The following is a 22,719-nucleotide window of genomic DNA, read 5'->3' as shown; positions in this document are numbered from 1 at the left end:
CTCATAAATACCCTTGTAAGCTACAACCAGTAGTCATATGTTCTCACGTGCTGCCCTCTGTCTACTTTGAAAGGTGTGAATCAGAATTGTAGAATGGTTTGGGTTGGAAGGGATCTTAAAGATCATCTCGTTCCAACCCCCTGCCATGGGCAGGGACACCTTCCACTAGACCAGGTTGCTCAAAGCCCCATACAACCTGGCCTTGAACACTGCCAGGGATGGGGCAGCCACAACTTCTCTGGGCAACGTGTTCCAGTGCCTCACTACCCTCACAGTGAAGAACTTCATCTTTACATCTACTCTAAATATACCCTCTTTCAGGGTAGAAAGGGAGGTCATGTCACGTGATCTGCTTCTAGCTATTGGGAAGTTGTTCTCTTCCTCATTTTCTCTGTCTGGATAGATTTTTCTCAGAAGTGAAATTAATTTCTCGTTCATAATTGTAATCCTTCTTGGTCTTTTTTTCCTGACTGACAATCAATACTTGGCATTAGGAGGCTGTTAAGGCTTACTTTTCACATCATTACTAAAATCAAGACTGTCTGTGAATCCTCAAGCAAGTATCTCTTCCATGTGCTAATGTAAAGGAATATAGTACGAAATCTGTTTTCATTGTACTATAACACATTTTGGAAATAGTACGTACTGGAAATCCTTCTGTTGAGCTATCCATCTGAGCTGCATTCAGATGGAGCATGGTATCAGTATCCAGAATAGGGCAGCATAACATGAGCCAGATGTACTGTTTCCTTGATACGTTTCTGTCTTGCAATTCTTTGTTAATTTATTCTGTAAAGAAACAGACTAGTTTTATTAGCAAGAGATCTGCTGCATTGCAGGCATCATTCTCTAAATGTCTCCTAAAATTTTAGCTGTTAGATTGGTTAAACGCAGAAAATGCTTCTAGCTCCAGTTCCCAAAAGCTATCATGACCCTTAAGGTCATGATAATATTCTGAAGAAATACTGACACATGGTGCTATTTCTCTTCTCTAGGCATCTGTTGTTTGCTATTTCAGGGCCAGCATAGTGGGCTTCAGGACCTTTAGTGTCACCTACTACAGGCATACATAAAATTAATTGCCAAACAGAATATAAAACTAAATCCTTTTTTTATAATTTCTATTCTTATAGAAACTTACAAGGTCAAAGCGCACACAAATTTCATTTCTGGGGACAGTATATCCATTTCTGGGGTCAAAACTTCATTCAGAGAAATTGTAGAATGCTCTGTAGGAACGACTTCTGATCTTAAAAATAAATTAATAATTAAAAAATCCTTAACTCAAGAGCCAGTAATTAAGATTGCAGTTACTTATCAGAGAGCTGGTTAAGAGGCAGCTTTAGCATAATTGGTTATTATCTATGCGTAGAAAAGGGCTTTGTTTGTCTGGCAGATAACAGGGATCAGTGCGGATACTGAAAAAGACACTTTTTAGCATGCTGTTGGAAGAGCTTAGTAAGAAATACGGCAACCTTTTCCATTATTTTGAATTAGGATTGGATGTATCTTTGTAAAGTTTCTTTTTTGTTGGATTAAATGCAGGAAATACTGAGCAAAATGCATGTTATCATGATAATTTTTAGCTACTTGTAATAATTTGTGATAACTTCTTGATTAACTTTTTCTGTAGAACTAATCAAGTGGGGGTTTTCCTTGTCTGTTCAAGAGGAACATGCTTGTTTTTCTGAAAAGTGCTTTTTTTTTTTTGGTAGTTCTACAGTGAAATAGTTGACAGCTGCTAGGGCTGCTCATTTATATGGCAATCTAATAGCTAAAGCATCTCTTTAAAAAGAGCACAATGTATGTCATATCCATCATCTGTCAAGAATAAGTAAATAAGAAACTAAATCACTGGCCCTCAGGGAGGTGCAAAATTGTAAACTTTAAAAAGTTTCATTTATTTAAATATTTGAGGGACTACTTTGTTGTGTAGAAATTTTAATGACATTTTTTCTGTAAATCTGTTTGATCTCCAATAGGATACAGTTTAAGTTTAGCTTCTTGAGGTATAGATGATGCATTATGTTTTGTGTTAAAGATATTCTATCTTCTTTGTGTACCAGAGTACATGAAGGCCTCAAGCAGTTGTATATATCTGTTTGGAATTTGAGAGTATTTACTTTAAAGAAAACAAACCAGCAAACCTAAAGAAAACCCCAGATAACAACAACAAAGAACCCGAAACAACAACAACAAAATCCTTCCCGAAGAACCTGTACTTTTGCAGTGAGCATTATTGCTGCTTTCTACCGGTGGACAGTTTTTTTTCCTCTGATAGAAATCCTGCAAATGAGTTTTGAAACAAAAACCGGTATTGCAGCGTGTTCTGCTCTAAATTTGCATGTTGTTCTTAACATTGTGTTGTCTGAACACCTGTCTGATAGTGGAATTTACTAATTTCAGGGTAAGCATATTTTAAGGTGATGCTTATTTTATGACACCCAAGATACTGCTTGATCTGTTTTATTCTGACAAGGTTGTGTTAGGTTGTGACACCTTCACTTCTGTATTGCTTATAGCTCTCATCTCAGCTGGACTCATATTTGAACTTGTCTTAGACTGTATTTAAAATAAAATACGATTCTCTTTCTCAAAACCTAGGTTTCATAGACATCATGAAATGCTTGCTTTCTGTTCTACCATTATCCTACAAAATGAAAAATAAGTAGTATTGCAAACTCGTTACAACATAAAGCTAAAAAGGATTAATAGATTGCATAGGCTGATCTGAATTTTATAATCTTTTGCTTTTAGTTGAACCACAGTTAGAAGATTCCATTAATCTATTTCTCTGTCCTCTGATGGCTAATGTCATACCTTAAATTTGGGGTAAACTTAATATCCTGGTGCTTCCCAAAGTATGTTTGGTTGACATCAGGTGATGATTCTCCCATGCATTGAGAAAGTGGGCATCTTTGTCAGGGCAGAGTATAACACTCTTGCAAGCATAATACTCTCCTGTAGTTTTGTTGAGGTTTGGCTATTTATCATCATCCACCCTGAGCCCTTCTGTGTTAATGAATTTATGTAAGGAACCCAGGGATTTCAGTAGGTTTGCTAGTCAAAATACTTTGTTTCTGGTAAGAGCTTTGGACAGCACAGAAAAATGGCAATCAGCAATCCTTAGGTTACTCCAGAGGAGCTCTCCTCACCTCTGTTTCAGTGTTAATACTGTGGCCTGTTAATTGCAATCTTAACCTCTTCTCTAAGCTGTTTTCATGAGCTCTTTCAATACTACATGAAGAAATACCTAGAAAAATACTCTTTTTAGTAGTTTCATCAAGGCTCATACTAAGCGGCTGTGAAGTTCAGAAGGATTTTTTAGTTGCTTACCAGGAGAATCAAAGCTCTAGAACATACTTGTTTGTTGTAAACAAAGCTTTATCAGATTACATTTGTTTTTTTCTAAATTCACAAAATCTAAAATTTTAAAGTGAAAGTTGTATTTTGCAAAATTTGATGGATTACAATGCTGTCTTCAGAGCTCTTCCCAATTTGTTTTGCAAGTTGTTTTCCTTGCAGTTTCAGCTGATGGACCTTGTAAAGGATGTAATACATAATCTGAAAATACAAGTTTTTAATTGCATATTCAAGAGAAAATGTCATATGCAGAGTTTGGCAGTTTTACTGCTACCGATCGGAGAAGTTAGAGAAATAAAGTAACAGGAGTAAAATGTAAAAAGAATGCTGACATTTGAGGTAGTTTTGTGCGGTGCTTCTCTCATGTCATAGTCAGTCTTCTGTCATTGAAGCAGTACAAGAAGTGATATTGATCTGACTTGAAACTTTCTGCTTTAGAAGTAGTAATGAAAAAAAATCATATAGCTAAATGAAATCATTGGTACGTGGAACTTCAAATTTGAATGTCACAGATTTGTAATCAGCAGATCCCTATGGTCTAAAGGAGCTGACTTGCCCCATGTGTGTTAGTCACTTTCTAAAATTTGCAATGTGATTCGTTTCTGAGTGAACATAACTTTACAATGAACTGCTGCTGTTTCTGGTTATCATGATAGTATTAATTAAGGGCCAAGCTTCTGAGTGAACACAGAAAGAAGGCAGTGTTTAAGTTTCTGAGAAGATGAACTCGGTTTAACACAGGGATTAATTTGATTAGCTTTTTTCACAGCTGTTTCTATATTCTGTATATCTCCCTCAACTTCAGAATCTCAGTCTGGTTGGGGTCATTTGAGCAATTTCTTTATACAGCATCAGCTTCAGTAACAACATAACTTTTAAGTGTTTATAATTATTCCTTGGCAATGAGTGCTTCCTTATGTAACGCTGACTTTAGTATCTAAAATGAATTACTTGCATATCCTTTTAATAGTATTGCTAATTTTTGCCCATTTATAAGCCTGTATTAAATAAAACCGTTTTCTCTTTTGGAACAGCTTTTACCTGCCAAAAAGTTTTGGGAACCTGATGATTCAGCAAAAGATGGACAAAAAGGGATATTCCTTGGTGATGAGTGGAGAGAGACTGCATGGGGAACTCCTCGTGAGTGATTCATGTATATGTATTGAAAAATCAGTCGTGTTTACTAAATGTTCTTTCAAAGTAAATTAGTATTATGAATTTTAATTGTTTATTAAATTTCATTTTCCTTCAATTTTAATTGTGAAAATGTATCCTGCTCTGGTGGTTGTGTGCCAATAACATTTTTTGAAACCGGGATTTGGATTTTTTTTTATTGAATTTAATTTTGGTCCTGTTTAATATCGCCTCTGTAATGAAATGCAAAAACATTACAAGTTATATTTTTTTAAAAAAAACAATAGTTTTATTTGTTTGTTTGTTTTTAACAGACCATTCTATGTCCCAACCTATTATGGTACAGAGAAAGCCTGGACAGGGTTTTCATGGAAACAGTGAAGTAAATGCTGTATTGTCTCCACGATCAGAAAGTGGTGGCCTTGGAGTGAGCATGGTAGAATATGTGTTAAGTTCCTCTCCAGCTGATAAATTGGATTCCCGTTTTAGGAAAGGAGCTTTTGTAAGTAATGCAGTGTGTTAAGCTTGCCTAGTCACCTACTATGGTCTTACTGTCTTATATGGTTGTATTTTCTACTCTATTTGTCCATTTTCCTTTTTTAACTCTTCTCTTTAGAAAGAAGTGTGTAGTTGCTATCTGTCTGTCTGTCTTGGTTGGAGTGGGCAGAAGAGGGAAGTGGTTTGGGAATCTTGACTGAATAGCTGTCTTAAAGTACTTTCCTAACACCTTTAAATAAAGATAGGAAAAAGATTGCAAATAACTTAATTTAAAATGTGTGTTGGGCTTTATTCTAGATCTTCCTATTCTATGTTTCCATATGGGTTTGTTTTCTACTAGATGTTTTAACCTTATAAAATAAACTTTATCTAATTTGAAGTGTTACTGCTTTAACAGCACCGCTATAGTTAAGGTTGAGTTAGCTCTTCCATTATAAATCTTGGCATTCCTTTTCACATTTTGGCAGTTATTAATTGCATTTGGTTGAAACTTGATGACCAAGTTACCCACCAAATGCAATTTCATTGAAAACAAACTGTTTGTATTGTTTACGTGCGCTGTAGTGTAGAATTAGGTCACCTTGTGGTGCTCCTATTGTGTTCTGTTCAATATTCAGAATCAAACAGATTCTTTTTCCTCAGGGCACTAGAGATGCTGAAACAGATGGACCTGAGAAAGGAGATCAGAAAGGCAAGGCTTCTCCATTTGAGGAGGACAAAAACAGAGATCTTAAACAAGGAGATGATGAGGATGTTACTAAAATAAATGGCAGAGGTTTGCCAAATGGAATGGATGCCGATTGCAAAGATTTTAAGTAAGCTTTTAACTGTTTCTCAAGAAGACGAGCATGTCTCTTAAGGGCATTATTACAGTTCCGGTTTGTGTGTCAGCTTTAAACATTACCCAGCTGCAGACTGATTCTTCCTACCTCACGTCCTCCCTTTCCCACTGTGCCACATGTTTCTTAGGATGTCATTAATGTGTATGTCACTTCTCATGAGACAAATTCATCTTAATATAGTAATTATTCAAAGTAAATGGGTACCTTCAAAATGTGGTGAATTAGAGGGATGAAAACTTTAACCCTTTTAATTTCAAACTAAATTCCTTTCTCTCTCTGCTTCTTTTTAATACTCTATAACTTTTGCATCTGATTGTTGTTGTAGAGATTAAGTCCTACAGAATTTTAATCTTCCTTCTAATTTTGCTAGTGGATACCACAGCTTAACACAATTATTTCCCCCCAAAAGTCTTGATAGAAACCATTTATTTGACTGAGGAGAAACAATGTATTTCCCTATTCACATAGTTAAATGTCATCTATTCACAATATGGAATGGTGGTGTGGTTTGGTTGTTTACTTAGGGGGGGGATAAAAAATGAACCAAGCTTGAGCTTTTGAACTGTGAACTCCTATATGACAGAACAGCCAAACGTTTTTTTTCCTAATACTAAGCTGCATTTTAAATTGGGTATTTTTAAAGGACTAATCTTTGTTTTTTAAATGACTGTGATGCATTTGTAACTGTCATACAGAAGAATTAACAAGATCAGAAAACTAGATTGCTGCTCATAAATTTGTATTAATGTGATGAACATGATCGAATAGTTGTGGTTTCATTAGTTCATAATTGAACAAGTATATTAAAATGCATGTTTGAATCCCATACGTAAGTATTTCCTACCCTTTAAAAAATGTATTTACCTGAGGCTTAGGAGGGATTCTTCAAATCTATTTTTCAAGACATATTATTGAAAAGAATATAATACCAAGCACATTTGAGAGCTCAAATTAGCTCCTTTCGGATGCATGCTGCCATACGCACAATAAACAAAGTTACTTTCAATATTATATGTGGGAAATGCAGATTAAATTTTGTCCTGCTTTTCTTTACCAGTATCCTCTTCAATTTTGAAATAGTTGCTTGTGTAGTACCTTTTGTGTTATTTAAAGAGAAATTTTTAAAAAATACACAAGTGCAAAAAAGCATCCAAAGCCAGTAACTGTCTGTGTAAAGTGGTGGTATAAAGCCCTCCAAACAGAGGTTTATAATTGAAGTATTGACACAACTTTAACTATAGCAACAGAACAGCACCAATATAAGGAGCAACTTATATTAGGTAAACATAAGTATTAACAAAAAACCTTTGTCCTGTCCTCCTCCTTGTATTTTTATTGTACTTGCAGCTTTTTTTAAACTAAAATATGTACTGAAATAACTGCCTTTTTTCCTTCTGTTCTTCACTTTGTTGATACTGTATGTCACTTGGGAAGAATAAGGAATATTAAATGGCTTCAAACTCAAGTTTTGTACATTGAGCAAGACATGTTTGCTAGCTATGATACTTAGATGGTAGCCAGTATGTTATAGATGATTGTCATGAGGTTGGTTGTTACATTAAAATAAATCCAGTGTAACTGTTTTATCTTTGAAGTATTTTGTCCAAAGTAATAGATCATACAGTATTGTTGAATAAACTCACTAAAAGATTGCTTTCTAGCTACACAGTCTTTAGGGTTGGAATCAGTGAGTACCAAAGTTCTAGCAGATTTTTTTGCATTAATCTTGTGTTTCAGTGAGGAACAGATATATTTCAACTTTGGAGCCCTGAAGAGGGAGGAGAACAGGTAGTACTAAGGCTGGGTCTCTGTCCTAGAATTAGCAGTGTACCATACTGGTCTGGCAGTGTACTGCTCAACTAAGTGTAGTTTCATCCTGCAAGATGGCATTTTGTATCTGAGCCCAGTTTTCACAAATAAAGCAAACTTAACTGGAAGTTGTCTGTTTCCTGAGAAACAATACATAATTATCAAGTTCTGCCAATACAATAATGCTGTTAAGGGATCATAGATTCTGTCACACAACTCCTTCCTAGTAGTTGTCTTAAATTTTTGCCAGTAAAAATTGATAGTCCAAACAATGTGGCCTGACACAGAAGGTGAAGTACTGCTCCAAATTAAGGTACCCTGAATCTAACCAAATACAGGGTTGAGAATCTGTTTAGGATTTGAATCTGTTGACATCTCTCTTTAGGTGTTTGCCTGTAGGCATAGTGGGGGATTTAGTCAATATGGCTGGTGGAGATGAGAACAATTCATGTTTCACCCTGAAGTAAATACCTAGTGACTGGTCAGTTGAGTTGCTGTCTAGGCTCTGTCAATGGTATTGACTAGCTTTTCACTGCCTCTGATGGGAATTTAAACACTAGTGCACCTAGAGATATGTAAGTGTAGCTATCTACATCTCAGTCACCACCAGCCCTTCATATTTAGAAATTGAACTTTCAGGGGTTTGGCATAGTAAACAATTTCCAGCTCAGTATCTGTCTTACTGTCAACAGAAATAAAACACATATGTTTTCCTCCATCCTAAAGATTTTCTTCTGGAAGAACAGGCTATATTTATTCTTGGAAATAAATAATTCTTGGAAACTGGGACAGAATCAATGCGATTATATTAGGAACACTTTTTTCTCCTGACCAATCATCTGGTACAGTGTAGTCTATTAAATGAGTTGTGAAGGAAATGAAGTGTTTTAGTCAAATGCTAAATGAGGCAGTTGTCCATTTTACTTAAGGTAAAAAATGTATCGTTTGCTTTTGAGATGTAAAAGATAGTTGCTATATTGTATGTTTGTCTTTGCCAGTTGAAGTTTTATTGTCTCTTTCTCTCCTTTGGTGTGAGGTGCAGTTAGCCATTTCCTTTTTTTCTTTTTCTCTTTCTTTTTTTTTAATTTCTCTTCAGTAAGTTTTCTAATAATTCTTGTTGTTCCCAAAATGCAATAAAGAGCCATCCCAAAAGTTACAGGTGACCACAGTTCACTCCATTTCACTCAAAACAGCCTCAAAGATGAGTTTGTTTTTCTCAGTGATTTGAAGAGCTGTATAATCTTAAAGTTTAAAAAAATAAATAAAATTATGCCTATCTTGAATTTCTTCTAAACAGTCGTACCCCTGGAAGTCGACAAGCCTCCCCAACAGAAGTAGCTGAACGCTTGGGCCCCAATCCCAGCACCACAGAAGGATTAGGTCCACTTCCCAATCCTACAGCCCACAAGCCTCTGGTAGAAGAATTCTCAAATCCAGAAAATCAGAATCTAGATGCCATGGAACAAGTCGGTCTTGATTCTCTACAGTTTGACTATCCTGGCAATCAGGTACAAATGGACTCTTCAGGAGCTACTGTAGGACTCTTTGACTACAATTCTCAGCAGCAGGTTAGTACTGGACTTGAAAACACGGCAAATTGGTCCTTTAAGTTGTGTGTCATCCTCTTCGATAATCCATCATTTAAGCATATGATACATTTGATTTTGTTTTGTCTGTGACTTAGTCAAAGGCAAATAAATGTATACTTAATCTAGAAGAATATTGGTGCATAATTTTCTAGTTTAGTAACTTATTAAGATAGAATCTTGGTTTAAAATCTTTTTCTGTAAGTAAATCCCAGTATGTTATAGCCCTGACTTTTGAAAACTGAAATACATCTTTTTTTATCTTTTCCAATAGCTTTTCCAGAGGACTAATGCTCTGACTGTTCAACAGTTAACAGCAGCCCAGCAGCAGCAATACGCACTGGCTGCAGCTCAGCAGCCACACATAGGTGAGGTTTTTGTAAAGTATAGCAGGCATCCCTGGCAAAAGTGGGTGTGTTGCTTTGATATAATCCTTCCAGTTTTACCTATGGTATTCTAATTCAAATAGATAGTGATCAGTTGGCCCATTTTAGCAGTTCTCCTGAAAACTGCTCAGAATGACTGCATAAGGCTGTCCTCTCCTTAGAGAAAGTTTTCTGTTGTGTAAATTTTTGCCTGCTTTGAACTGTTGTTCACAAAGAAATAAAAATTATTTTTGCATGTGTAGCACAATAGTTGAATTTCGATGGGAGAAAAAGTAAAAGCTTTCCTGCTATAAGTAGTGATAGAAACACTAGCTTTATTTACTAAAATAACAAAAATAGACAGTTCTGTTATTCTGTTGCAGTTTTTGATAATCCAGTTAAAATCCACTGTATAGTAGGATTTTAAAATCAGACTTTTGTGTTAATTCATTCTTCCTTGTTAATGGGACCTTTTAAGCAGATAGCTCTTTATTCTTGTTGGGTACCTTTCTCTGTGATGGAATTAATTCTTTAGCAAGTACTTTTTTCTGTCTCTTTAAAGTAATCCAGTGAATTAAAGACAAAGTTCTTTGTGTGCTGGCAACTCAACAAGGAGGCTATAATTCAGTGACAACAGTTTTATCTGCCTCTGGGGAAGCTGTGTGTTTAGGGTGAGGGAGGTTGGAACTCACGTGGAGGCGATTCGTTATTTAAGGAAGGAGCTCCTCCGATTATGACACTGTAGGGCAGATTTAAAGATTCCTATCCTTCCCACTCTCCAACACTAGGTTGTTGAGGTGTGTGCACCTATCTCCTTCCTCTTAGTCAGGAGAAGAGTTCTCAGGATCAGAAGGGCAGACAGAAATAGAAAGCAGCATCTCCAAAGGGATGTGTCCATATTCTCCTGCAACATGGTGACAGTTGTGTTTTCCCACCAGCCTGTTTAGCTAGATTCTGAGGTCTGTTCAGAGAGGGATCAGCACCCTGTAGCTGGGGTTTAAAAGTGGCAGCTCTTTAGTGTTTATGTGGCTGATAAATACAGCCTTAGAGCTGGGAACATGGCAGATTGAGATGTTTGTGCGAATCCACAAGTCCTGTCTTTGGCTTCTACAGTGCGGAGAAGCCCTTACTTTGTATAAAGTGCTGACTAAGCAGTCAGCTGTATCTTGCCCCTTTGAAATGCAGCCTCTTCTGATATGCATATTAACAGAAATTTAGCAAGAAGCTATTTGGAAGGAGGAACATAGCTTGATGTGCTATGCTTGCTGGACCAATTGCCGCTGGGTAGCGATGCTTTGTTTGAGTTTCTTCAGTTGTCTCCTTCCATTATGATCCTTTATATCAAATTTGGATTCTTGAAAGTAAGATTAGCATCCCATAACTGGCTGTTTAAAACCTAGGTATCCAATTCAAACTACCTGGTTAGATTTCCCCCCCCCCCCCCCCCCCCTCCTTGTCAGTGAAAAGAGATTTGTATCTCTAGCAGGTGATTCATTCTATCTGGCAGATTCACTTAAGACACTAGATGATTTGTCTGATACAGATGTAGTTGTAAGACTAGTGTAACTTTTAGATAGTTAAAACTGGACAAGGTAAATTCCACTTAGAATAATCTCTTCTATATAAGGGTGGGTAGATACATATGAGAGATATTTCCTTGAGTCTGTAAATCCATCAAAACAAAGCTGTTGGGCCTTGCGATTAGTAAGAAAAGACTGGTGAGAAGACATAGAAGTGATGATTTTTGTAATGGTGTACCTGCTCTTAGAAACTTCAAAAGTACAAGCAGTTCTGATTTTAACAGATATAGTTTGAATATGACAATGCTTGCTAAGTATGTTAGCTATAATTAAACTCTGTTTATTACTGTAGCAGGCGTATTCTCAGCAGGCTTGGCTCCAGCTGCTTTTGTGCCAAACCCATACATTATCAGTGCTGCTCCTCCAGGTACTGACCCATACACTGCAGCTGGATTAGCTGCAGCAGCTACCCTAGCAGGTAACTGAACACTTTCTAGTGTCTATCTTGATAATTTTACTGAACAAAATTAGAAAAAAGCTGAAATCCATTCTGTTTATTCTCCATAAATGTATTTCTAGTAAGGAGGGACTTGTAGGAAAATTAATATTGTGGTTTTGAAAATTTTCACTAAAATGTAAAGAGATTCAGTTTCTGTTATATATGGATTCTGAGTATTTCTTTCCACTGGACTTTTGTATACAACAGTTAGGTTTCTTCTGTTCTAAAAATGTTTATCCTTAATAAGGTTTCATCTGACATTAGTAGTATGTATTGTTTTCAAAAGATGAGATAGCTAGCCTTTCCTTGTATGTTTTTACTTGGTGCATTAATTTTCTAATTCCAGGTTTTCTCATTCCCAGTGGGCATGAGAATAAAGATGACCTCCAGCACGCTAAAAGGCCCAGACAACAGATAAACCCCAAGCCCAGGAAAATTTCTTAAAAAGTTAATAGGTATCACTGTGAAACAACACTACTGAGTATTTAAGTCCCAGCTAGAGCTCAGACCTGAGCATAGCATTTTGAAAAAAACCCTCTTATCTCCAGTTAGTGGTTTCACAGGAAAGGCAGTAGAAAGAACTAAAATATATGTATACGTAATGCATTATGTGTACAATACAATGACATAGAGGGCTCACTTCTCTACAGATTCTTTATCAATAGACTGGAAGAGGTAAATGTGCTCACTCTGAAGAGCGTGATACGGTAGGCAGGGGAGGGAAAGGCAATAGTTATGTTTATGAGCGAAGGAAGCATGCAGAAAGGAGGAATAATAGATGATCAAAGTCTCGGTGTATCACTATCAGGAGAATGAACTTGGTTCATTCTGTGGTGTTCTGAAGTGATCTTTTTTCCAACTATGGAAGCTTTTGAGTGTTCTTTGGTATACAAGCTTTGATTACTTTTAAGTTTTTTCTTTGTCACCTGAGTCTCACAAGGGTGTTTATTTTTTTCATAGAGAAGGTATGGTTTGATGTGAATCCTTTAACCCGTATGTGTGCATTTATCATTTTGGCTAATATGGGAATTAATTTCTTTTTAATACTGATTCCTGTTTTGACGTATAGAAGATAGACTAATGAGGGATGCTACAAACAATATAAACAATTATTTTAACGAGCTGAAACAGATGGAATAATCATGTTTTCTGGTTTTAGGTCCTGCTGTGGTTCCGCCTCAGTATTATGGTGTTCCATGGGGGGTGTATCCAGCCAATTTATTTCAGCAGCAAGCTGCAGCAGCAAATACCACAGCAAATCAGCAAGCGGCTTCACAGGCACAACAGGGACAGCAACCGGTATGTCCTTCATAAAAAAGAGATGCACATTTAAAGCCTTACCTTAATATTCTCAGTATATAAGGATCAGCTTCTAGAAAATTTTACATAATTCAGATGTGCTGTATCAAATAATTGAATATTAAAAATTCTCAATTTCCTTATATTACTGATTGTCTTTAAAAATTAACTTACTGAAATACTTAATCTTCAGCTTATTTTGCATTCCCAATTTTTAAAATAGAAACCATGAAATATAGTTCCTTTAATCCAGGTCACTGTGCTGTTATGTTTATGTCTAGGTAATGCTATCTGCACAGTTACTCAAAAATTAATGTAAAGTTAAAAACTAATCTAGAAAGCTAACAGAAGTGGATGAAAAGGAATGTTTTAGGAGGATATTTTTTCTTTTAAGCTTGGGAAAAAAATTATTGGTGTTTTTATTAATTAGCTGGGAAATGGAATGTTACAGGTTTTTCTTTGTCTCTTTAAAAAGTAGGGAAATAAAGGTGTTATCTGTAGGTTTTTTGCTTCATGGGGAAGAAGGATTGCCCTGCATATTTTTCTGTGACAGGATAATTGTATTACAACGCCATCATGTGCCATATGTTATTTTTGCCTTGTTAAATCAAGAATAAGCAATTGTTACAAGAACTTGTTGAAAATTCCATTCCTTTAAGTAACTTTTAAAAAAATAAGCTAACTTGCTATTGTTACTCTGGATCCATTTTAAAAACCATTATATGATCTTTCAGTATAAACAAATAGCCTTTTTCCACAAAAGGAAAAGCCAAATCTTATGATGATCTTATGCTTGAATGAATGTAAATTGTGGGGGGGGTTGTTTTGGTTTTTGGGGTTTTGTTTTGGTTTGGTTTTTTTTTTTTACTGGCAATATGGTTAAGTTCCATGCCATTCTTGACATTTGAGAAGTGACTTTGAGTTACCATGAAGTTCCAGAGTACCTTCATCACTGCCTTAATATTCAGGTGGATCTTTCTTCCTACTGATTATTATCAGTGAACTGCTTTCATAACTGAATGTGTATCATCCCTCCAGTGTGTTTGTGGGGTTTTTTGTTTGGGTTTTTTTTGCTTTCTCCATAAAATTAATATCCAATTTCTGCAAAGCACATGTGAGATACTTTGTGGGGATATATTGTAAATTGTACTTCTCTTTTATTTTGGACCTGGAAAAGATTATTTTAACCAAAAGGAATAGAGTAGTTGCAAGAATTTAGATTGCTTTTCAATCGGATTCCCAGAGATACGCTGTCAGAACATAATAAAATAAGCCTGTGTTGCGTGGTGATGGAGTGTTATATGAATTCTTAAAGTTTAGTGGGTGCATTTTTTACAGCGCTGTTGGCAGTGTAGTGTTATTTAGATGAGTTACTACAAGCTCTGAAGTATTCAGACTTACATCATTAATTGCCTGAAAATAATGTAAACAAATGCATTTATCAGGGAAGGACATGTGTTCAGTTAATAAATAATGTGATCATAAACGTATCACTCTTACAGATTTTCTTCCTTGCTTTATACTCATTACCATCAATGGAACATACATGATTCTGCTGTCCAGAGCAGGGCAGATACTTTATTGTCACATTTGTCAGCAAACTAGTTTATGCCTTTTATTCTTTGTATATATCCTTGAAAACAATAAGGTGGAGTATTCCCAAAATGAAACTGAGCTAAGTGGCATGAAATATGCAAAGCAACTGTTCTAGACCTCTTTCAGAATATAATGGGCTTGCTTGCTTAGCTTTTTAAGGAAAGGGTGTTGTTTTGGTCTTTTCCAGGTTCTGCGAGCTGGAGCAACTCAGCGCCCCCTTACTCCCAATCAGGGTCAGCAAGGGCAGCAGGCAGAGTCACTGGCAGCAGCTGCAGCAGCAAATCCAGCTTTGGCTTTTGGTCAGGGTCTTGCTACAGGCATGCCAGGTATGTATGTTATCAGTGGATTAAGAGAATCACTGAAAGTTAAAATATTGGTGTTACTAAATTACAGATTAATATCAAAGTCCTGTTATGTTTATGATAAGCTGCTTAAAATTGTGGTTTATGTAGTTTTATGTTGTTCAGTTGGATTAAAATACTGGCACGGGATTCTTGGAGCACAAGAAATTCCTCTAGCGGTTTTTTTAGAGCATGTTCTCTGTTGTTACAAATGTATGCACAAGGAGTATTGTAGATTTTTTGCAGGGTAATTTCATACACATGCTGTCTTAAAAGGTCATGAGTTGTCTCATTACTCTGCAACAGGGAGTATTAATTTGTCTTTCTGAAGTTATTTTTTACTTGTGGCATATAATAATAACAACAATAATAAATCTAAAATTCAGAATCCAAAATTAGGAATTTTAAAAGAAAGTGACTGCTTAATCATCCCTGAAGATCACAACATGCTTGAAGTGGAAGCACTCCAAAGCTTGGAGCCTCAGATCCTTTTAGCATGCATGGCTTCTGACTTATTCGGGGGATGATTATTCTCAGTCTCAGTACATGTGTCATAAATGCACAATGTGTTAGCGTGAAGTTCAGCATCACTTAAGTGTTTGGTACAATTACCTGAGCAAGAAAACTTAAGTATACTTGGCTGTTCTTCAGTATGAAAGTTAAGACTTTACATAGTTAAGTTAGGAAATGTTGATGGTGGCTGCAAATGCTTTTGACTTGTGCAGGTTCTCTCCTCTGTCAGCAGTACTGTGAAATGCCTCACAACCTATAGAAGTCAGTTGCTGGATGCTCCAGGACTGCATTGTGCACTTTGCTTCACACGATCAGATTTTACACTTCTAGCTGCAGAACAGACTGGCTCTTGTGTTTTTCTTGTCTGTTTTGTTTTAAACTGCTTTTTTTATTTCTTCTCATGCAATAGTATCTTCAGCTTTTAGCATATTTCACCTGAGAATCAGCAAAGTGTGCTGTCACAGCACCTGTCAAGTGGTATCTCTGTACTCACCAAAGCAGTGGAGAAGGCCTGCAAACACTGAGGCATATCAGAGATGCTATAAGCATCTTTGCAAAAGCCTCAAAGGCTTAGCTATACTGGGTTTTGTATGTTTTGGTGTGTGTGGGGGGGGGGTGTTTGTTTATAGTTAGTTATTAGGTCTTGCTTTGGACATGGAGCTCTAAGACTATGAAGTGGTCCATGCCTTGTAAAAAGCCTGTGACATGTAGCTAGCCTCATGTAGCTTGAGTCAGATCAACATCTAAGACCTTGACCCAGCCCAAATTTGTGACTTCATTATAGGAAGATGTAAAAAGAGCATTATTTTCAGAAAGAAAAGTATCTATCTTAGTTCAAGGGTAGTTCTTAAAACACACAATAAGGCCCTCTCCCCAGATGGGTGATTGAAAGTAACACTGAGTGGTCACATACATAAACTCAGTAGTGCAAGAGCCTGTCCTGTGAAGACTGGACCTGAAGACTTTTTTCCTCCTCCATGAGCCCCCAAGAGGTTTTTCCATGAGGGCAGGAACCTTTTTGTTCAATTTCCATTGGAGGCAGCTTCTTTGTCCCATCTGCTGCATGCCTGAATGGCTAGAGAAAAACTTTCTTCATGTGAACGTATTCGAGACTGTTCTGTAATAAGAATTGTGTGCAACTGGCTTTCAGCCTTACTGACCACACTGTTACAGGGAATGGGGCTCAAAATATAAACAAAAAGGATGTTTGTCTTCTCAATCATCGTAAGCTGGTTTCATAGTGAGTTATGGGGAGCGCTGGTGATTTCTCTTTCTAGGTGAAAAAGGAGGATATGGGATGATGAAATGAATACAAGCCATTTTAGATGGGAATCATGATACTGTTTTAGATGTCTGTATTTGAGCTAGATACTTAAGGCTCCTTTTATAGCTACTGAAGAGAAATAGGAACTTTTAGTCTTGGTTCATCTGACTATTTTAGTTACGTGATTTATTCTAAACTGGGTTTTGCTCCAGAGGTGCCTTATTCTATTCACTTACTATAAAATTGAGTCAAGATCACTAAATAACATCTGGATACCAAAATGTGATTAAGTGAATCCCAGGTAGTAACTAACCACTGAACAACATATACAACATAATAAACAAGCAGAAAGTGTATGGAATTCTTGTTTCAATGGACTTAGATGTTTTACAGGAAAGTGTAGGTCCAAATTGAATTTCAAGCTTTTGAATATTCTTTGCAGAGAGGACATTTGTAGTTTGGCTTCACTGTGGGCTAATAAATGAGAGTATATTAGTCAGCTCATCCATACTGCTGTCTTTAAATTGTTTCAGCTGCTTGCTTCTTGCCACAGCCTTCATGTTGGATGAAATTAATGAGCTATCCCAACTGTGGGATTGTTTTATTTTTCAAATTTGATATTTCCAGTATTTCCCTATTAATTTAGGGAGGTGTATTCATGTAACATGTAAGGCACATATTTCATTCTAAGTGCAAAGAGAAATTGTCTGAAATCCAGGTTACTTTTCATGTAATGTTTTTAAGTCTCTTTTCAGAAAAATTCAGGTTCTTTTTTAAAACCATCAAAAGTGAAATATATGTTGCATTGGAGTTACACAATTATATTTTAAATTCTTCCAGTCCTAATTTAGCAAGTCTTTCACTAACAAGGATTCTTAAAAACCAGACAGTTTCTGATTGAATAAATGTGTAAGACGAAGTCAGAGGGTACTCCCAATTTCATAATAATATGATGAGTATACATTCTTTTCTATGAATAAAACCAGCCCTCATCACAGACAACGGCTGGACATGCTGTACAGAGGCTGCAGAGCTGCTCAGCTTACCCTAAAATAGATGTCTAACAGCCCGTCAGCTGAATCCCTCCGGAGGCTTCATTGACTGCATTGGCTAGATCAGATGCAACTTAGTTTTATTGAATTCATGCAAGTGAAGCTGTTAGCACTGACTGTAATGGTGCATCTAGCATGCAGGTGGGCACGTAAATTGCATTGTCCGAAAAACATGTATAAAACAATAAATTCAACCATTTATGTCTATTGGCATTGCATTTTTTTATTACCTAGAGGAATTTGAAGTGTGACATTGCAGTGGGTCATGCATTCCAGGTAGTATGAAATAGAAGTCAAATTTAATTGTGGCAGACATACAGGGAGTTACAGTATTGGCAAAGTTATAATGGTTATAGAAAGTATAAATTATTTACTGGGAGGATAGTAAGCTCTGAATTTGATTTTTGAGAGGACAAGTGCAGAGATAAGGCTGTGCATATCTTCATCAGAACAAATGAAAAGTTACAGTGGTTCAGGTTTTGGTGAGCTTGGGAGACTGAAGTGAAGACTGCAGCATTTAAGGAAAGATGGAAAATTAAGAGCTGAATGAATTTTCAAATCTGTATGCGGAGGAGAATAATGGGATCTTGGGAATGTTGAAAATGAAGAAGCTGTAAATTTGTTATATAGGGAGAGAGGACTCTACAGTGACTTGCAGGTTATGCTCCTGAGTGGAGAGAGAGAGGTGTCAGGATGGTGGTGTTAAAAGGGGCAGATAATTCAGTTGGCAGTAAGAAGCGTCACATCTGTTACATTGAATAGAGAGAAGTGACAAACTCTGACATACGTTTGGATGTCATCAGGGAGGGAAGTTACATAGAGGGGAGTAGGAGATCTGGGCAAAGCTTTGTGGTATTACATACAAAAATGTGAGAAGAGAGTGTGAAGTATCTGGTGAAAGACACTGAAGAAATTACTGGATGGATAAGAGCAACACTAAGAATGGGCTGCACAAGCCAAGAGAACAGATTTCCTCTCATTCTTTAAGAACATTTAAGGTTTGTGTGAAAAGAATACAGAAAGTTTTCAGAGTCTGTGGTTTTGGAGACATTTAGAAATCATTTCAGCAAAGCACAGTATTGGTAAACCAGATTGTTTACTTTCATATTCCCCGCTGATCTGGAGACAGTAAGTGTAGACAGAGCAGTTGAGTTCTAAAATAAAAGGTGTGATATGAACTGATTAGGAAGTAAAGAGTATGTTTTAGGTTTTTGGTTGCAGTGGAAGACCACAGTAAGCTTGAATGTGAAGGCACTGAAATGAGCTTTGGTAGTTGTTAATTTGGAGGGGAAATTGCACAGCCACACGGAGATGATGATGTGATGGAGAAGTAATAAAAACTGAAACAGGAGGAAAGAGGGAATTAGAGATCATCTGGCAAGTCACATCTTATCTTTGATGAGAGAAGGCTGGGAAATAGTTTTTATCTTTGTGCTCATCTTTCTGGGGTGGAGTGCAGAGTTTGTAGAATACTATGAAAGAAGGGAAAGTAGAAGACTTAAGTTTTGCTATGAGAGGTGTTCTTCAAGTACTTAATCTGATCTAAAACGGTCTCTGAAATAGTATTTTTGATGTCAAAGCAAGTAATTTCATACCTTTGAGGCTGCAGATGCACTTAGCAAGCTCTCAGCAATTTCACGAATAGTCCTACGTTGCTTTTGGTGTAGTAGATTTGAGTAGAAAGCTGGAAGACTTCCTATTCTAGGTCAGAAAGTATTCATTTCAGAGATGAGGAACATAGAAGCATCCACCAGTTCTGATGCAAAGCCTGAACCTTCTGCTATGTATGGTATCTTGATGCTAATGACCTAGTTTATTATTATTAACTTTAAATGACCTGTTTGTGGGTGGCATCACAGATAAGATAGTGGCAAGCAAGTATCAAGAGTAATTGGGCATTTTGTAATGCAAAGAGCAAGTGCAGGTTGCTTCCTTTTTTTTAATTCAGCAGTCACACTAGTCAATTATTTTAGAAAATCTAAAATTAATTTATTAAACTGCTTTAGTATTAATCCCAGTAAATGTAATTTATGCAATAAGTTAACTTTTTTGGTTTGGCTCCCAGTCCTTTATACAGCTATAGCATTATCTATGGGTTTGAACATTTGAAGAGGGTAGGTGGACAGAGTAAATACTGTTAAGTATTAGCCAATTCTGAGTTCTGAAACAGTGGTGTTATATGATAGAGCAGTAACAAATGGCAGGACCAACATGGTATTATCAATTGAATGTGCTATGAGTAAAAGTAGAAATTATGTAGGTACTAGTAAATAAACATTGCTAATGTATGCAGGAACATATGTGGTTTTATAAAGAGCTTTCCTACTGTGTCACAGATCTTCTAATGTGCTGTGCTGTGTTCTTTACAGAACTACAGTAAAACAGACAGCAGTCATTCTTGCCTTTCCCTGCCTTGGTAGTGTAGCGACCTTTCTTAGTGGTGAAGGTAGTAGAGGAGCACAGCACAGTTTTGTAGGTGGAAGAGGCAGTGGTACCTATAGTGAAGGTTTCCTAACCAATTCAATTCTATGAACCTGTTCTGGCTGTTTATAAGTAGCCAAACTTTCAGACAAACTCTGTGGAGGACAACTGTCTTCTCTTTCCCACCAACAGCACAGGAAGGTAGATGCACCTGGAATCCAAAACAAGTAGTGAGCAGTTGGAACAAATAGGTTTGGAATGATAGTAATGACAAGTTTTCATAACCAGTATAGTGCATTCATCTTCAGAACCATGACTTGAACCTAAAGATCTGGGGTCTCTTTACTCTTCTCCTGTTCAGTTACTATCTGAGTCTCCTTCATACCTTCAGATTTTCTTAGTGTGAGAGAATTTGGACCTGACTCCAGCTTCCCTGTGGTACCGTAACCACCAGGCCAGTAGGAAGATGGTGTTTCCAGCTCTGTTTTTGGAGCAAGGCAGCTAGGCAGAAGAGATTACACAGGTGTTCTAGAAATTGAGGAGGAGAAAATATGACTTGGAAGCCTGGCGATTGAGGTACTCACCTGGAATTAGAGGCCCAGGTCTTTATGTTAAGGTCCATGCGTATTTTGGAGAGAACTCTGCTAGACCTAGTTCTGAACATACGTGGAAACTGACTTAGTATGCAAAGTCTTGGTTCTTACACATACAAAAATAGATGTGTGATTTTTGCAATCTTAACTTTTTTCTTAATAGCATTAGTATATATCTGAACATGGGAGGAATATTGAAATTCTCTTGGGTTTTGTTTTATTGCTTTATAAGTATAGTCAACCTAAAAATTACATGGTGTTATCTTTTCGTTGTCAGCACCCTTTCTTAGATTATCCTAGCTCTTGTCTTCCATTTTTTTAGGGATTCTTACTCCAATTCTTCTACTTCATTATAAAGCATCAGAGCTTTAAAATTAACTCTCTTGCTCTTGTCCTAAATGTTTTTTTGTTTTGCTCTCTTTTGCTTTCCTTCATTCATATCTTGTGTCCTGTTTTCTTACTGCTGCTTTTCTCCTTTTTCAATTCCTCCTTTTTCTCCCCCAGTTCCAACTCTTAACTGTCAACTGAATTAAATTATACTTGGATTACAGTCATTCTTTTTCTGTGAAACTGACTGGTTCAAGGTATTCCTGCACATACAGCATTCCTTTCCTAATGTGTTTTTTGTAGATGGACGTGTAAGTGTGGCTAGGTAAGGTATGGAATTGCCAACTTTGCATTTAGTTCAGCCCTTTAATTGTACAGATTTCGATACCTTTTCCATGTGCAAAGGGAGTACAATAGAAATGTAGACTATTTTAAATTGGTGAAAGAAGCTGATTCAATAATGATCCAAATACGGCCAGTTTTGTTGTTCCTGTACCTTTTCACTATGGTGTTAACCTTGAAAATAAAATTCAACTTTAGACTGCTAAATTTAGCTGTTATTCTAGTTTCAAAAAAAATATGTAGAGCATTTCTAAATTAAGATGTTTGTCACACTGTTTTGTGATGTTCACTGTTTCTAATTTCAATGTCCAGTTGATGTTCTAAGGCAATATGGCAGAATTGCTGTTTATGCCCATGTAGTTTGTTGTCAGAATATTTCAAGGAGGGAAGGAATGCTGACTATATGAGACTATCTGTACTACTAATTCTTGTATTCTGTGTTGTGTAGGCTATCAAGTACTAGCTCCCACTGCCTATTACGATCAGACTGGTGCCTTAGTAGTAGGCCCTGGAGCGAGAACTGGCCTTGGAGCACCAGTCAGATTGGTGGCCTCAACTCCTGTTATAATCAGTTCTGCAGCAGCACAAGCAGGCAAGTATTGATCCTGCATGGAGGTTTCTTCCACTTCTGTACTGAATCTTAATAGTAATGTTAGTTCATTAGTATTTGATATTTTTGATGTGTTTTGTATCCATCTGTGAAGTTTTCTAGTTGTGAAGGATATGCCATATATGCTCTCTTTCTTATTCTGTTGCCTCCCTTTCTCTCAGAGAGGCTGCTTTGTCTCAGAGATGTAGTTTTCCTTTTTTTAATTCAAATTTACAGTCCTCTCCCCATACCTATACAGGCATGTTTCTGCAAATGTTGTTGCTTGTCAGATAAGAACATTTTCCCCCTTTCCCTCTCCCCAGGCATATAACATGCACTTCTCATCAGTCCCTAAATGGTGTCCTCTAGGAAGCATCATTTCATTGCTTCAGCCTGGCAGAAGATGATGGAGTGCTCTGGGGCCTTGCTATGCTTTTCTCCTGAAAGTATTTTCTCCAGTAAAGTGTGGCAAGGAAGAAAACTATAGAATGGACAGCAGAAGAGGAGAATTAGTTATATCAAAAGTCTCTACTTTTCTTTTTCTCTTTTTATCAGGGATAGCTTTACTGAACCATTGTATTTATTACATTTGTTAAATTAAAATCCAAAATACACCAGATTAAATTAATTTGTTCAGAAAATTAGATTTTAAGTTAATCTATAAGCTTCTTTGTGCAGAACTCGCTTTTGACATTAGTAGCTGAAAATGTCTTTGACTCTTAGCTGCAACTCTGCTATTGCAACTTTGGATAAAAAAGTACAGTTC

The 22,719-nt window shown here is 36.7% G+C and overlaps 1 protein-coding gene across 10 annotated transcripts in view; it reads left to right on the top strand.

The window, feature by feature from the left end:
- The window catches only part of PUM2 (pumilio RNA binding family member 2), a 77,239-nt gene that overhangs the window by 31,029 nt on the left and 23,491 nt on the right, over positions 1 to 22,719 (top strand). For 8 of the 10 annotated variants that reach the window (XM_049819292.1, XM_049819291.1, XM_049819290.1 and 5 more), the window contains exons 3-11: positions 4,398 to 4,503; positions 4,812 to 4,999; positions 5,638 to 5,810; positions 8,944 to 9,214; positions 9,507 to 9,600; positions 11,470 to 11,595; positions 12,776 to 12,915; positions 14,699 to 14,837; positions 21,813 to 21,956. In XM_049819292.1, the coding sequence (XP_049675249.1) occupies positions 4,398 to 4,503; positions 4,812 to 4,999; positions 5,638 to 5,810; positions 8,944 to 9,214; positions 9,507 to 9,600; positions 11,470 to 11,595; positions 12,776 to 12,915; positions 14,699 to 14,837; positions 21,813 to 21,956 (1,381 nt within the window). The remainder of the gene's footprint in view (positions 1 to 4,397; positions 4,504 to 4,811; positions 5,000 to 5,637; positions 5,811 to 8,943; positions 9,215 to 9,506; positions 9,601 to 11,469; positions 11,596 to 12,775; positions 12,916 to 14,698; positions 14,838 to 21,812; positions 21,957 to 22,719) is intronic. The other 2 variants (XM_049819287.1, XM_049819289.1) reach the window with 1 other exon arrangement.

This window comes from Accipiter gentilis, chromosome 16 (genome assembly GCF_929443795.1).
Source record: "Accipiter gentilis chromosome 16, bAccGen1.1, whole genome shotgun sequence".
NCBI classification, from domain to species: domain Eukaryota; kingdom Metazoa; phylum Chordata; class Aves; order Accipitriformes; family Accipitridae; genus Astur; species Astur gentilis.
The sequence above is the reverse complement of the archived record's forward strand: the minus strand, read 5'-3'. Positions and strand labels throughout refer to the sequence as shown.